The sequence below is a fragment of the Thunnus maccoyii genome, chromosome 22, assembly GCF_910596095.1.
Source record: "Thunnus maccoyii chromosome 22, fThuMac1.1, whole genome shotgun sequence".
Classification (NCBI taxonomy): domain Eukaryota; kingdom Metazoa; phylum Chordata; class Actinopteri; order Scombriformes; family Scombridae; genus Thunnus; species Thunnus maccoyii.
In genome coordinates, this window is record NC_056554.1 from 6,669,491 (window position 1) to 6,686,167 (window position 16,677).

A 16,677-nucleotide genomic window follows, 5' to 3' on the forward strand; every position below is an offset into this window, starting at 1 on the left:
ATTTCATTCACCTTTCAATTTGGGTTTTGAGTTAATTATTGATTCTTCTTTGTTTTCAGTGGTTTGTGTCATTATAGTTGGGGTACTTTTAATATTTTTAGTTAGTTTTGGAAAAGCTGGAGTGTCAGTGAAAGAAACAGAACAAGGTTTTAATTAGTAGTAATTCACATCTATATTTTTTCAGACTAGCCCTAATCTTGGAAAGAGTATTCTGATCCTTCACTATAGTAAAACTTGTATTACCACAATGAAAAAATACATTAAATACTTTAAAAGCAAAACTCCTGTGAATTGAAGCAGCAGCAGCAGCAGCATGAAATGTTTGGTTTGCATTAGCAGTAACTTAACACAAAAATACAGCTGTAGGAGGGCAGTCAGTAAACAAGGAAGCCTCTGTCAATTAAATGAAATACAAACAGTAAGCCTGGAAATTATGCATTGTTTAGTTTGTGAGTGTGAAGGTAATTTCAATTCTCAGGCAACTAAAGAATGTAGATATAGTACATTGAGTGGTATTGCTTAATAAATGCAGACCAGAAATTACATTAAATTCAGGATTGGATACACTTAAAATAAAATATTATAACTTAAAAAGTAAAAGAAGCAGGTTTTTGAACTTTCTTTGAAGTTATGGAGACACCATATTTTTAAGGTTTCAGTTGTATAATGTCTTATACACTTGGTATCTGTTTTTGATCATTTAAATGACTGTGAAAAGTAAAATAAGTGTAGATGTAAAAGATACAGATCAAAGGGAGAGAGCGAACCTCTAAGCCATGTTGACCTGTTGCTACAGTTCTGCTCATGCTTTAGTTAAACATGCAAACAGGAGTATAACACAAATCACTGGAGTACCACGTGTCAATATGAGTATAGGCCTCTTCTTTTCCCTAGCGACACATTTCCGACATCTCTGTGAATGCAGCATTAGCTCATGTCTGTGTGGAAGTGTTGACCATCTGCCGAAAATCTAGGGTAGGATGTCGAGGATTTGTTGAGGCTTTCTAACCATATCCCATGCTGCTTGCATGGTACATGGTATACAGGACATTATGTTGCCATGCAGCATCTGTTGTGTTTGCCTGTAGACATGTTGTGAACAAAACAACTCCTGAAAAACAAATGATATGAATAGTATACATACACCACAGGTTCTCCCAGGAGAGCTGATGATCTGATTACTTTTCCAAGCACCTTGCTGCATCTAATTTGCATGTTTTTAAGAGATTAATGATGGAGCCTTAGCTGGGTTTGTGTTTTTTGTTAGCTCTGGGAGGAGTTTATCCCACTTGGGGTTAAAATGTGGATCTAGAGGCTGGGGACCTAACCATCCACCCATTTCCGGGTGTTGCATGCTAAACTTTAGTTGTTGTAGAAACACAGCAAAGCCAGAGGCAGAGAGAGACAGACAGCAAGAGAGAGAGAGAGAGAGAGAGAGAGAGCGAGAGAGAGAGAGCAAGAGAGCTTGTAGCCCCTGAGGGCCTCAGTCCTATCTGTCACTGTGCCAGAACGATTCGCCCTGTAACTGATCCATGGACACAGAGTCTACAGGTCAACTGTGACAGCCTGCTTGGTGTGCGTGCATGTGTGTGTTTGTGTCTTATGTGGGTGCGGGTGGGTACATCAGCGCATCTGCATTCTGTCTCCCATGATGCCAGTGGCTGTCAGTCTTCATCTCCTGATGTAGAATACAGAGATGTGTGTGTGTGTGTGTGTGTGTGTGTGTATAGGAAGTGTGTATCTGGTCATTTGCCACTAATGAAATGAGATTCAGGTGGAGACGCGGCGAAGGGCACCGCGGGGGTTAGAGATGCACGAATGCAATATGTTGCCACAGCAACAGTCAATGAGACTTTGTCCACGTGAGAGTGGCTCATGTAGGGAGAGTGAGAGATTTAGAGAGAGAAAGAGAGGGAGAGGAGAGGCGGAAACAAGTCAAAGTGAAGCAGTTGCCATAGCGACTCTCCATTGCAGCTGCCTGTAAATTTCTCTCTCCCCAGTGTGAGTATGTCTGCCTGACTGATGCACTGGATTTAGTGTTATAGCTGTGTATATGTACGACTGTGTGTGTGTTCCGTGTGAAACATTTGATGCACGTTTCAGCAGGTATTCCACATACATATATATACAGTATAAGCAGGTTTCAAACGGAGCCATACACCCTCCATCTCTCTTCCCTTCTAACAGATGCTGTAGTGGTTATTTATGTGGTTGTTCTGCACTACTGCTCTCGCATGTCCTCAGGCCTACACACATACACACATGGAAGCCAAAAGGGGCTGTCACTGTGCCACAGTTCTATGTCTTGCGTGCCATATGCTACCGTAGGCTCCTGGCAGGCAGGAGTATCGTTGCTCTCTGTCAGCTGGGAGACTGGTTCAAAGGCCAACGAGGGCCCATCAGGGACCCTGCTGCATGCACACTGTGCTGCATGAGCAGACATATGCTGAAGCCTCTCATGACGTTGACTGGATGCACTCTTAAATGATCTGCATGCATTTTTTAAGGAATGATGGAAGAATGTATCATCATTTTTTTTAGGCAAGCAGACAATATAGTTCAGCTAAACAACCTCAGCTCCCCAAAAATATGCTTATCAGTAGGTTATTTCATTGCATTTATTTAAGGAGGTTAACATTTATTGAAGTGGACTCCACTTTCAGACATTTTCAAAAAAAGAAATATATCAAAAAAAGCACAGAAATGCAGACTAACTCTATTAATATGACAGCTACTGTGGGTTAAATCTCTCAGCAAGTTTAAGTGAAATCACTCTGCTGTACAATTACATTTTAAGACTCCATATTGGATTTAAAGACTCACAGAATGACAGTCAATATCTCTCAAGAACCAACCCCAAACTCCAACTTTATGACATGTTTTCTGATGTCATTTTCATATGAAACTTTTTCCTTTTTACTTTCCATTTTTTTCACCTTAAGGCAGGATCCGCTAACAATTTGTGCCAGTGCAAAATGATAGCATCCAAGAAAACGGTGTTTTCTAGGGATTCCCCACAGGGAGAATGACCTAGAAATAGGTTCATACAGCAGTCCCTGCTGCTGAGGGCGAGTCGCAATTTGCATTTAAGGGAGTTCCAAGTTCCAAGGTGCAAAATAAAACGAGGAAATTATGGAAATTCATAGCAGACGTGATATATATATAGTGCCAGTGGCCTTTTATTATCTGTTGATTGCACACAGAATGTTCTTCTTCAGAGGGTAGTACAGACATCAACTTTACTCTTTGCAAACCTGGCTGTAATGTGTCTCCACGTGTCGTGCTGGTGCGTTTTTAACTTCTGTAGATTGCGTTTGTGGTGCCCACGTGCTTTCACAGTGCTATGTCGTCCCAGAGTGCCTTTTCACACGGTGTTAAAATGCTTCTTTGTAGCAGAGAGCTCTTCGGTGCGAGCTTTGACACCATCACGTTGAGTTCTCGCAGCAAATGGGCCGCTGTGCGCGTTGTTCGGTCCTCACATTCATACTAACTAGTTTCAACTAATTACCTGCGTCTGCTCTCATTTCTGTGCTTTTATTTATTAAATAACCTTGAACAGGTGGGATCAGTGGCACATGCCGTCGCTTGTGCGCTGTGCGTGAGATTGCATCAGTGTTTGGCCTCAGTGTGAGATAAAGATTGTCAGAGGCGGTGAGACACAGGTTAGCTCTAATATGCAACACTACCCTGTGATTTTCTTGAGCATTATTGCTTTAATCACCAGGAAACATTTGATTAGATTCTTGTAGTGGTGTCTCTCTTTATTGCCTGTAGCTGGAATCATTGCCTGAAATCTAAATTACCTCAAGCTCATTTTTAAGAGCTGACATCCAGCTGCAGGGAACATTGCAGTTGTTAGACTCTGATACAGTGCTTTTCATCCAGCCGAGCAATTTGCTGTTTGTTCAGCATATTATCTAACACAATGTGTGATCAAAGAGAATATGAGAGGTGTAAATACAGTTATTGACTTTTTTTTTTTTTTTTTGCTCTCTATTCCCTGTTTCTTCTCTTTGTGTGTGTGTGTGTGTGTGTAGATATTCGTGACCGCAGGAAGAAGCCGGTGATGCTGTTTATTCACGGAGGCTCCTACATGGAAGGCACCGGAAACATGTTTGACGCCAGCGTCCTGGCCGCTTATGGCAACGTGATTGTGGTGACCATGAACTACCGGCTGGGTGTGCTCGGTGAGTGACCCGGATACCTTCTAACACACACACACACACACACACACACACACACACACACGCACAATAACAAATGTAAAAACACAAAATCACACAATCTAAGATGTCATTTTCTTTACCTGCTCGCCACCGTCCCCACCGCAACACAGAACAGTCATTTGTGCACACACGTCGATTTCTCTCGGCGGACTCGTCTTTTTCTTTTCTGAATCGATTACGTCGGTGATGGATGACATCAATGGAATTCATCAATCTAATGACAACCAGTGCAGGCGTTGATCATGGGAGCTCACTTTCTCATTGATTTCCTTTGTTGATTATTCCAGCCTAAACACTCAAATTGTGTAATTGTTTCACTGTCTGTGAATGCCAAGGTTTCTCCTGTACTCAACACGCACATAATGACAGAAAATCTTCAATTCTGTTGAAAAAGAGTATTTAAATCTTACTTTTTACTGTCTACAACTACTGCCTTGACCTGTTTGCCATATGACTGTCACACTATTATATATTTGGCTAGTGAATCCTGCATATGGTCTCCAGTTATAGTTTGCTACCAACTCTAACAGAGGGCCCTTTATGGGAGAGAATGCAGAGACTGCAGGGAACAAGCATGCAAATCAGATACAGATCTGGCATTTTTACTGACACAGAAATGCACCGCACAATTCTTCATTTTAACTGCATGTCCTCTCCCCGCCGCCTCCAACCTCAAGGTGTCTATTTCTTAGCTGTATAATTCATTCCACAAAGGCTTATAAAAAGCAAAAAAAAAAAAAAAAAAGAAGAAACGCCTTTACGGGGTGTTTTGGTTGGAGGTGGCACGGTTACGATGCACTTTGGAGCCGTTACTAACAGACACGACACAGAGAAGAAGCGAGGGATTTGGAAAGCAGTTAGGGTGGCTTATAGGACGAGTGCGGTACACTAACCTGTCTGCTCAGGTCGCCGTGTGATCTGCCATAGTCAGGGATGAGAAACGGGTATCATCTGTCACCTCAGCTCTCCAGCACGAGCTCTTCATCCTTTTCCTGAAAATACACTTGACTACTCCTCTTTGTTACTCAACGCGCTCTGTCTCGCTCCATTGAGACCAAGTAATTTAGCTTGGAGAAGAGGAACATGCCTCTAAGGAGGCAGGTGCTAACTAAAGGAAACTAAGTGCATTAGATATTTCATTAGCCGAGGAGAGAGTGGCGCGCTGGAAGCTGTTTCAAAATAGGCTGCCTGGCTTTGATTTGCTTTGTTTCTTTATATTTTTAAAGAACGTTAACGTGTTGTTTTTCAGAACACTTACACAGCCTTTACAGTGGTGACAGATTTTCATTTGCATGTAATTACCCGAAAGTGTTTGCTTTTCAGTACATCTCATCAGCATTTTTGCTACAAGTGGATAATTTAATGCAATCTAAAATGTGACTATTACTGGAGTTCCAGTGTGTGAAAACAGTGGTCTCCTTTGCTTTTATGTTCCCGTGCTCACGACGAGCAGAGGTAAGGAGTTCAAAGATCTTTTTTTTTTTTTGAAAAGATCATTTGACTTGTTTTTTTGTTGTTGTCCATCATTCCTGTTCGTAATAATAAAATTGCTCTCACCAAGTAAATTGCTGAATTCTTGGAACGTGGTGAAACCCTAAGAAGATGTCAGACGGGGCAATCAGCCAATCAGATTTAAGACAAACTCCCTTGTTAGCCGAATTTGTGGAAGACCAAAAATAAACCCAATTGATCCTTCAGATGTAAAAAAAAACAAACAAACTGCATTACATATATGAATTTGTTCTGTTTATCATCAGAACTTTTGATAATCTAATCCATTTTTGACAGTTGTTAATTGGAGCAAAACAGGCTTAATAATAAAACAAAGTATTATGGCACAACTCTGCTGTACAGTAAGCCATGTTTGTCTTTGTAGTGGAGTCTTTTTATCCCGGCTTGAGCCTGGTATGTAGAGTTTTAGATGGATAAAAGATAATCCCCTTCAGAATGAATTCAAATAAGTGGATTACTAATAGAAGTTTAGTTTTCAAAGGCAATAAAACGAATCAGAAGTATCAGCAGCTACTCCACGATGTTTATCCAATCTGTATCAACAAAGAAAAAAAGATAATGGTAAAGTATTCAACTACCAGATTAGGCCTTCGTCACTGCTATCTGGAGCTACTTTCACTGGATGTGCATTAAGAGACTGTATCTTCTTACCTCCTGGTGTGAATCTTTACATCTCTCTCTCTCAGTCAGGTGGCATCTCTCGCCTTTTTCTTCTTTCAGCGACCTATCCGTGCCACTCTCATCACATTCTTCAAGTCAAGGAGAAAGCAAATTGAGAAGGAGACTTGTCATTTGTATGCAAAGAGGAAGCCGCCGCTATCTTCTAAATATGAGAGCCATCCAGTGCAATTTGGCCATGATAGGGAGAAATGTGAGTAATCTTTCACCCCATGCATCCTATATGATGGATGGTATTTTACTTAGACAGAGAGAGACACACACGAGAGAAGCCGGTACTGGGGGTTAGAAATGCACGTTCGTGTGTTCAGAGGTGGTGTGAGTCAAGCGCGCCGTACTGTTAGCCGCGTGCATTCATGCATATCAATGTCTGTGCTGTGGATAACACTGCGAAGCCTCCCGCCGCGTTTGTGTTCTTGCTTCAGCAATCTGACACGCTGATTTGGAAGGGGCGAAGCAGGAATTATTGATACAGCGACTAGATGTGGTCATGTGAAATGTAAACTCAGCACCGAGTCCCCTGCCCGCGTTTGTGTGCGAACAGAAGCGGTTATCTTTGCGAGAGATTATCTTCAATCTCTCAAGTGTCACACCCCTCCTCCTGCACGTACTGGATGTTATAGCTGTGTGTGTGTGTGTGTGTGTGTGTGTGTGTGTATGTGTGTGTGTCAGCTGACTGATACGGTCCTGCTGCCTCAGTCAGAAGTGCCAAAGTGAAATTCTGCAGTCTTGATTTACAAACCAAATCACTGTGTGGGTGTGCTAAGTTTTGCTTAGCTGTATATTTTCATTTTTAGTATTTATTAACCCTGATCGTATAAATCACGCTTGAGTTGAGTTCATTTGAATAAACTGCTGCTAATTAAATCTTAAAGCTGTCCTTACAAGACATGTTTTGCCCGCACTGTATCTGGAAAGCAGCAGATTGCAATAGCTTAAGTCTCCTGCTTCTGAACTTGAAATACTGGTTGTCGAAACCAAAAAAACATATTTCAAAACCGTTATCACATACGCCACCCACAAGAAGGGAGGCTATGTGTGTGTGTGGAAATATTACAGCAGCTAAACTAGAGAGGGAGAAAATATTTGATTTAAACTGGTCTTACTCTCCACCTCCTATCCTTGTTTCTGGCACACAATACAACTAAGTCAGCTGCTCCACCATTACTTCATTACAGACTTCAGCTCTACTCCACTTTTTCTCCTTAGTGCTTTGTTACTTTTCCTTTCCTCCTGTGGCGACTTGGCTAACAATCCATCAATTCTAAAGCCTTCACCGCATCCCGTTTGTTGAGTTACAATTCCAGCCAGGACAAATTAGGAATAAAAAGCTCGTTGTAGATATATTTAGTCACCGTAGATGCATCAAGACAAATAAATTCCATCTCTTTGACTCTTTCTGCTAACCTCCTCCTCCTCCTTTAGGCGTTATCTGTATGTGTTTGTGTCTGTGTATACATGAATCGTCTGCATATGAGACCATTTAAGAAAAATAGCACATAGAGGCAGGGATGACAGTAATAGAGGCCAGAGGGAAAAGAAATCAATCCTTTCAATCTTTTTTTTTTTTTTTTTTTTTTCCATCTGGCTGATTGAGAGACGTGATCTTTTCTCTCCGTCTGACACCGTTATTTAAACAGCCGCCTCTCCAGCCCTGCTGCCAGCCGCAAATGCTAACCACCAAGGAATCATTCACACAGCGGAACACGCCCGCCTCTGTCCGTATGCTAATATGGAAATTTACCTGTCTGCACCCAGACAGGCGCAGACATGGCTGAAGAGGCGGTGTAAAAGAGGGAGAAACAGCAGGCAGTCTCCAGCTGGGTCTGCGAGGAATTCTGCAGAGTTAAATGTGTAATGAAAAGCTTTGTCGGGCCACTGAGCACTTGACCTTGCCTCGGCTGCCTTAGCGACAGACATGCTTTAGAGTACATACGTCACCTCCACCTCAATGAGCTTTTTATATCCCTCCACCGCCGATGCGAGAGACGGTGGAGGGGCAGAACAAGAGCGGGGAGAGATGAAAGTGAGACTATGCATTCATTCAGACATTAACAATGATGATGAGAGCAGAGAGGTGGAACAGCGCGGTACAAAGCTTAGAGCGGTTTTTTCGGCGGTGCGAGAGCGCGCGCGACACTTATGTCGACATACTGTACGCGGCGGGAGCGCACCGCGTGTGTGTGCGCACACCGCGGCCAAGACACACGCGCAGAACCGGGCGAGAGATTTTGAGAGATGAGAGAAGTGACAGTGGGAGAGAGATGAGAGAGAGGGCAGAGAGCAGGAGGAGTGGGGGGGGGGGGGGGTAGAGAGAGAGAGAGAGAAGAGGGGCTGCATTTGCCTGTGATGCTAAAAATAAAACCTGCAGAGCCGCTTTTGTGTGCGCACTAGAGCAGGCATTCATCTAGAGCACAATTATATATGCTCTGTCCTGCTGTCTGTGCTCATGCACACGGCAGATACGGCATCTTCTGCATTATAGTGAGACATCCCCTCTGTGCATTCAGTGCATCGACTGAACACACACACACACACACAAGACGGCTAGAATGTTTTGTGCTCGGGATGAATCCTCCTTAAAATGGTTCTGCCTCACACACACTCACACACTTTGTAAAACTAGTGAATTGGTATTCAGGGAGTGTGGAGTGAAAAATGCAGGCTCAACGCTTCAGCGGGGGGTCCTTATAGTGTGTGTGTGTGTGTGTGTGCGTGCGGTCCCACAACCAGACAGCAGTGTGAAACGCGACCTGACAGGACCAGAGAAGATATTAAGACACACAGGCTGAACACCTTTCCCAAACACACGCATATGTGCTCACACACACACACACACACACACACACATACACACTATTCTCAGTCTCCATAGCAACCCCCGGCAGAATTGATGAGCAAAGTCCTCTTGACTCTATGTGAGGGGAGAGAAAGAGGGACTGTGGTGTCTTAAGTGTGTGCGCGTGTGTGCGTGCTGGGTGGTATAGAGAGTGACTTTGAGAAAGAGGACAGGCTGGTCCACTATTTTTCTGAGAGGGGATTAGCACCTCAGGTGGCCTGCATCACACACACACACACACACACTGACACACATTCCTATGGGCAGGTGAGACGCCCTCCTCCACTGACACACACATTAACACAGTCACAGACATGTATTCAGACAGCTCTCACAGCCTCCTCTCTCATCATTCCCCAGACAGCGTTTCTCCTCTGTTTGTCCGTGGCCTTGATACTCTCTCACCTGACATGCCTCCTACTTTCTCGCCTGCCTCTATTATCTCTTCTTTTTTTCTTCAGTCATCCACAGCTTCACATCTCTCCTCTTATAGATTCACACCCTCAGGAAACTTGTGGAGCTCCATATGCGATCAGTAATGGCCTCATTCCTATGAGAAAATTACACAAAAGGAGTTTCCACTATTTATGGGTCTCCTGGAATGTCATGGAATCGTGAGTGTATTTTAAGGGAAATGAGGATGGGGGTTTTAAGCTCTTACCAACCAGCTGTCACAGACTGCTTGTGCTATGAAAAGTTACTTGAATAGGAACATGTAAAATGGTAAATCCTGATAGCGGGACAGGAAAAGGTTGACTAAAAATGATAAAAAGTAGCAAGGACATTTGACACAGGAGACGAAATTAAAATAATAGCTGACAAAATGAACACTAGAGCTAACTGTGTTTTCTTACTTTTCATGGACAGTCTGGAGCTGTAGAACAAAGTCACTTTTGTCACCCGCAGTCAGCGCTCTTTATACATCTTGAAGTATCACAAACCATCTCACATACCGTTTCCAGGATGTTTCTACGGTTATTAAAAGTTAACATAGCTAACATGATGACAGACAGACAAAATATGTAGAAAGTAGATGCTTCAGTCTGCGTCTATGTTGTTTTTTCCTTGTTTTCCTTTCACCTACCTGTCTTCCTCTTACAACTGCCACCTCCTCTCCCTTTGCTCCCCTTTATCTCCTCTCCACTCCCTCCTTATGTTTGTCCCTTCTCATCTTCTCTTTCATTTAATCTTCACTTCACCCCCCCCACACCCCCTCCACGATTCGCTGTGGGCACTCCTTAAAAACTGAGTTATGGGGCAGATTATGCTGATGTATGTTTCACATGTCAAACAATCAGTTTTGTAAGTGAGGAACCATGGGCTGGTAATAGCCAGGGATGGATCATCATTACGGAGGGATGACAGCTGTTTGAATCATCGCACGGCGCTACGGGGCTAACTGGGAGACTTAGTTCTCCCACAGGGGGATGGAAGCTGCTGTGACGTGTTGTGATATCTCTGAACTAAAACTAACACGGTCTTGGAGCTCTCTTTGCATGCAGCAACCAAACACACACATAATAAACAACATATGGCACCAGGATGCTACAGCGCTGTGTTTTTTTTTTAATATTCCACTGCACCGTAGGCCTTGTTTGTGTTTTTGTTGCTCCTGATGTTCACTCATACAGATGTGTGCGACTTGTTTGTTGCGTATCTTTTAATGCAAACACAGCTCGCACACATATGTTCAAGTGTAAAAGAAGAATCCGTCAGACGACGCAAACGCTGCTGTACGTACTCTGCCTTTCTAAAAACCTTCCTGGTTCTTCTTCTACCTCACCTTTTTTTTTGACTGATTCCCCCAAAGCATTCTTAATAATCACGAGATAACAAGTGTGAAGTTGTTTTTGTCACTTTTGTTGGTTGTGTGAAGAAACGCTAAATTGAGAAATTTCCACACTTCTCCCTCTAAAATTACCACGTTGTGTGGCTTTGTTACATTCTAGTCCACTGAGGCTGCTGTCTAGTGTGATCTCTAGCTCCCCAAAATACTAACTGCTAGTTAGTTGATCAGATAGCTACATATTGAACTGCTCATTGATCATGTTTGTGATTGATCTTGATCACAGAAGTGTTCACATTTCTAATTTTGTGAATTTAATACCGCACCAATCAATAATTTTGAATTTCCAATGGACAAACGACTCTTTTTCAGTGACAAACCCACAGAGGAATATCATCCTATTCTTCAGTTCCCCTTCAGTTCTACAAAGCATTTTAGTGTCTTGGTTCACAGCAGGCAGTTATTTTCTGCTTGGATAAACTCACTGTACATTACCTGCTCAGTGCCAAACAGTAGACAGACAAAGTAAGTGACTTGCTGGTGTGCACAGTAGAACACTGAGCAAGCAAAGAAAATAGATGTTTCCCTCAAGAGTTGGTTCAGACCAAAACAGGACAAACAGAGAGTGAATGTTGGACTTAAATGTGCCAGATGACCAGGAAGACAGTGTCATATGAATGCTGAAGTTGTTTCTGCCTAATGTGCAATATTTGTTACCTTTTTAGCCTCAGAAATTTAAAAAGTGATAATAGTGTCACTGTCCCTCTCTGCCCAAGTGGCCAAAAGAACAAAAAAGTCAATGAATGCAGCTTTGAATTCATAGTAGTAAAGTGTTGAGGGTGTATTTATTCTTTAATGGCTAGAAGTGTCCTGCTCAGCCCATTACTCCAGCCTGCGCCTCTCCATGCCAAGCTGCCCTCTTGACACGTCCCTCTGACACGTTCCAGAAACACCAGATCGTCCGGGAGCTCCAGCTGTTGGACCTTGGTCAGTCTCCCTCGGAGGAGGCTTTGCTCTGGGGCACAGCTGGGCACCATGGCCCCTCTTCCCTCTTCTCCCCTGGATCTTCCATATATCCACCCTGCCATCACCACAGCATTAACCCATCAAGCCTGGTTAACTCAGCACCTGAGGCCAGGAGTGTGTGTGTGTGTGTGTGTGGATATGACTTAAGTCACTTTCAGGGACACAAACTTAAGACCAGTTAATTTGGGATAAAAGCCGTGTCCCCCATTGGTAATACCCCAAAAGTGACTTAGGTAAACCTCTGTGTGTGTGTGTGTGTGTGTGTGTGTGTGTGTGTGTGTGTGTGTGTACGTGTGTTTGTGTGTGTGCTCCATTACCCATGTCAGATGTTCACTTCTTTACCTACCTTAAACACGCAGGGAAGCAACATGTGCACAGAGACAATATGAATAGTAATACAAGTCATTTGCATTATAGAGAGGGTGAGGTCAAGGACGGGGCTGCCTGGCGTCGACCACATGGTCAGCCAGGGCATCCATGATTGACAGGAGGAAAACCATGATGGCAGGGGCGATACGACACCTGACATGAGCACACACGCGCAGTCACATGTACACACACATAATAAAATGAGACAGCAAAGGACTGAGGGAGAGGGAGTTGGATAAAGGGAAAAGCGAGGAGAGTAGTGAGAGAAATAGAGTTCACTCATCCGTGCAGTTCACTCTTCTCCACACACACACACACACACACACACACACACACACACACCAAATACAGGCCGGCCGTTGTAACTCGCTGGCCCAGTAACAGATGCTGCGAGCAGTGTGAGAGCCAGGCTACACCTGCTCTCCTCTGCTGCTCCACCTCCTCCCTGGTCCACACAGCCCCACATCCAGACCCAGAGAGCCACAGTTCCTGCCTCCCCCCCCCCCCACCCTTCCCCAGCCAGGCCACCTCTCGGCCTGGCTACTTTCCGAGCCATGCCCCCAACCCCCTTTCTTCTTCTCCACCTGGTTTCCTTGACATAGAGGCCAAGCTATAAAGTCATTAGCCTCAAACACACACAGAGACAGCTCAAGACTGCCTAATGTAGTTCATAGATTTTTAATTTTTTTTATTTTATTTGACCTTTGTTTAACCAGGAGAGTCCCAATGAGATGAAGAATCTCTTTTTCAAGGGTGACCTGGCAAAGACAGCCAGCAGCATAAATAAAAACACAGACGGAGAACAGAAAAGGAGACAAAATTAAAGAGAACTAAAAAAAAAACAAGCATTAGGAGCTTACATTTCAAAAGATACATTTCCAGGAGTCAGTTTCTTAACGAGGTAAATTAAAAAACATTAACATCTTAAAGAATCTGCCTCTGTCTCATTTTGGATTGGATTTTGGATGATATTTATTTCTTTTTCACATACTCAGATGTGTGCTAGTATGCAAATTAGGTCCAGTTGATTTCCTTAAAGCCAGGCTGTGAAGTTAAGAGCTTAAACTAGAAGTTCAATTTGGAAAGTACTAACTGACTGATTTGAATCGTTCATTTCCGACCTGTTACAACACCTGGCCTGTTGCTAAAAACCTTGCAAGGTACCTGATGTGTGTGTGTGTGTGTGAGTGGGTGGGTGGAAGTGTATTTGCACATGCAAATTTCAACTCATCATATTAAAGAATTTATGCATACATGTTAGTTTATGTGATGATGATGGAATGGGCTATGAATATGTACAAGGTGTGTGTGTGTGTGTGTGTTATCCACCTGTGCTATACTCCATCTCTCCTCTGATCAAGGATGAAGCAGTGTAGGCATCTCATTAGAAAGCTGCTGGAGCTAATTAACTAATTAACCAGCCTATCCCGGCGAACCAACCTTTTGCCAATCAGTGGGCCTAAATGAGCTACGTTCACTAACCTAAAGGGAAACCTGCATCTGGCTGTGTATCTTTCTTCCACTCTGCACGTTTGCATCCTGCAACCTTGACATGCCTGCTCACACTCGGCCGGACCAAAACAAAGAAGAGCTGATGATAATGAACCTTTATCTGTTCTTCAGACGGCGCTATCTCACGGACGGATGCGTGTGGGCACACACAGACACTTTGAAAGTAGTCTCTGTTTTCATATGGAAAGCTCTGTAATCTGTTGAGCTTTGAATGCAGCAGATGGTACCTCTAAAGTGGTGCCACAACAAGCTTGAGCTCCTGTGTCAAAACGTGCCTTTTTTCTCTGTGTGAGGCTATTTCCTGAACACTTTTTCGACATAAAAACATTTCAAAGCTACCAAATGAATGACTGCTTGAAATCGTTGCACAAAACCTTGTGGCCACACAATAAGCACGATCTGTGGAGCATGAATGAAAAGGAAAAGGTATTACAAGCTTTCATTTTAATAAAGTAAATGTAATATTGTTGAATATAACCCTGTCCACACCCACACTCAACACCCCTCTGCAGAATAAAACTGAATCGAGAGAATGTGTGTGTTGTTATTTGTGCGCATGCATATGTGCATGTTTGCATGCATATCCCTCGACAGCATCTTATGCCCTCTCTTGTGCCCTCTGCTAGCCCTTTGTCAATGTTTGTACATACAACAACTGAATTAGTAATGAACACAGTTATGAAGCCTCTCTGTCCTGGGTGTGTGTGTGTGTGTGTGTGTGTGTGTGTGTCTGCTTCTCGACTGTGTGTGTTTGTGCACAAAACTTGACTTGGACTCCCAAAACATAATAGACACAAACTCTGTGAGAGCCAGTCGTCTGGAGGCGTGACAGAAAAAGTGTCTCTCAGGGCCAAAAGGCTGCAATAAAGAGGTGCTTCTGTGACTTAAATTAAATTTGTGTTAAGCTGTGAACGCTGTGAAGTCGCTGCGCCTTATAGGTGGCTTAAAAATTCAAACCATGCTTGAGTGGATACATGCATGTGTCCCTGCTTCCGTACATGTCTTGTGATTCACAGCCGTCCACTGAGACACAGTGGAAAGCTGCAATGTATTCTAGCCCGCGGCTATGAGACCATCCATATACATCGCTGTCTGAAGCATTAGTGCCGCGGCACCCCGGGGTCCAACCCACAAGGAGACCGTGTGATGTGTGATCCAGCGAGTCCCACACCATGCAGCTAAGAAGCAGCACCAACTCTCCTCTCTGTGGGAAAGTCACTGATTAAAGGACTAGTTTGTCAAATATTTGGCCTCAGAGCAGCACCCAAAAGTGGGAAGAGATTCATTTACTCTGTGGTCTTTTATTATGTCAAGTATGTTTTTAAAGTACATCAGCGCAGTGTGATACATGTTCTTAACCGTGTTCAGTCTCTGATCTTTCGTCTACAAGCGCTCGGTTGGCTCTCCTGCGCCCTTTTTGAGAAGCCTCCTCTCTCTCATTAAAATGCAGGAGAATACATTGCTATCAATGGTTTGGGGTGAGACTATAATTATGTTTGCAAAATACATATTGGCCCCCAAAATCCCTTAATTGTTCTTGCTCACTAACCGTGTCTTCTCCTCACATCGTCTCCTCAAAGCTTTTCAGCTACTCTACTCCGGCTGACCTCCCTCGCCACCTCGCACGTTTCCCTGCTTCCTTGTGCTGGTTTTTAATTAGAAAGAAACAAATGTGCTCATTAATTGGCCGACTATAAAGAAAAGAATACAGGAAGGGCAAAAAATTAAAAAAAAAAAACAACATTCAGTTCTACTGATGAGAGAAACTAGATGAATAAAATATTTTGTCTTCAGCACATGTAAGGAGGACAAGATCCAAAAGGAAAGATCCTTACATATGAACAAAGTATTGAAACTATTTGTATTCTTCAGAAAATAGAATATTATCAAACGGCGGGTGTTGCCTTACACATGTAAACACGAGATGTCTGGGTGACTTTGCGGAAATAAGCTGGCTCCGAATGAGCTCCGAGCAGATGTGAGTGGTGGAAAAAGCAAATTGGAATTGGCGCCTGATCTGACAACTTGGCACTGTTCTTACCTCCCGTCCTCAATATGAGTGCGGTAAATTGAGTGCAGCCCAATATGGGAATAAGATGAGGAAATTTGTTTATTTATTCTTTTTTTTTTTTTTTTTTTTTGGCTTACTTTGTAGATTTGTAGATGTCAGCAGATCTTCAAAAATTCTGCTACCTTTGGAGTTGAATAAGTGTGTTTTTGACAGCTAATTGGAAACAAGACATTTTACTAACTGCCTTAATTTTTAAAACTTAGAGAGATGCTCCAGTATGTGCTCAAAAACACACACACACACACAACACATTCAAAACTAACATGACATAAACCATTTAGGTGTCATGTGCAGTACATTTTGCTTCCTTACACTTGCAGCCTACTACTCACTGTTCCATTATGCATTAGATATAACATGGATAATGCATGACATGAATATAGCTGATGTAAAATACTCCGAGGAGCCCCTACACCTCCAACATTATTCATATACCGTGTGGGTCCGGTGTGTGCGCCTATGTGTGTGTTCACAGTCATGCTATGAGAACATCTTGATTCCCAAACCGATTTCCTAGCAGGGGGTTCTCGATCGTCCCGTCCCCCCCCCCCCCCCCCCCCCCCCCCCCCACACCTCAGCTCTTTGCTCTACATCTCCCAAGGAAGACAGATACAGCTGTTGGGGGGTGGGTGGGGTGGTAGCTAAGGCTGTGATTATG

The 16,677-nt window shown here is 43.4% G+C and overlaps 1 protein-coding gene across 4 annotated transcripts in view; it reads left to right on the forward strand.

Moving 5' to 3' along the window:
• Positions 1-16,677, forward strand: part of nlgn2a (neuroligin 2a) — a 189,984-nt gene that overhangs the window by 123,810 nt on the left and 49,497 nt on the right. For all 4 annotated transcript variants that reach the window (XM_042400730.1, XM_042400727.1, XM_042400728.1 and 1 more), the window contains one exon: positions 4,038-4,187. In XM_042400730.1, the coding sequence (XP_042256664.1) occupies positions 4,038-4,187 (150 nt within the window). The remainder of the gene's footprint in view (positions 1-4,037; positions 4,188-16,677) is intronic.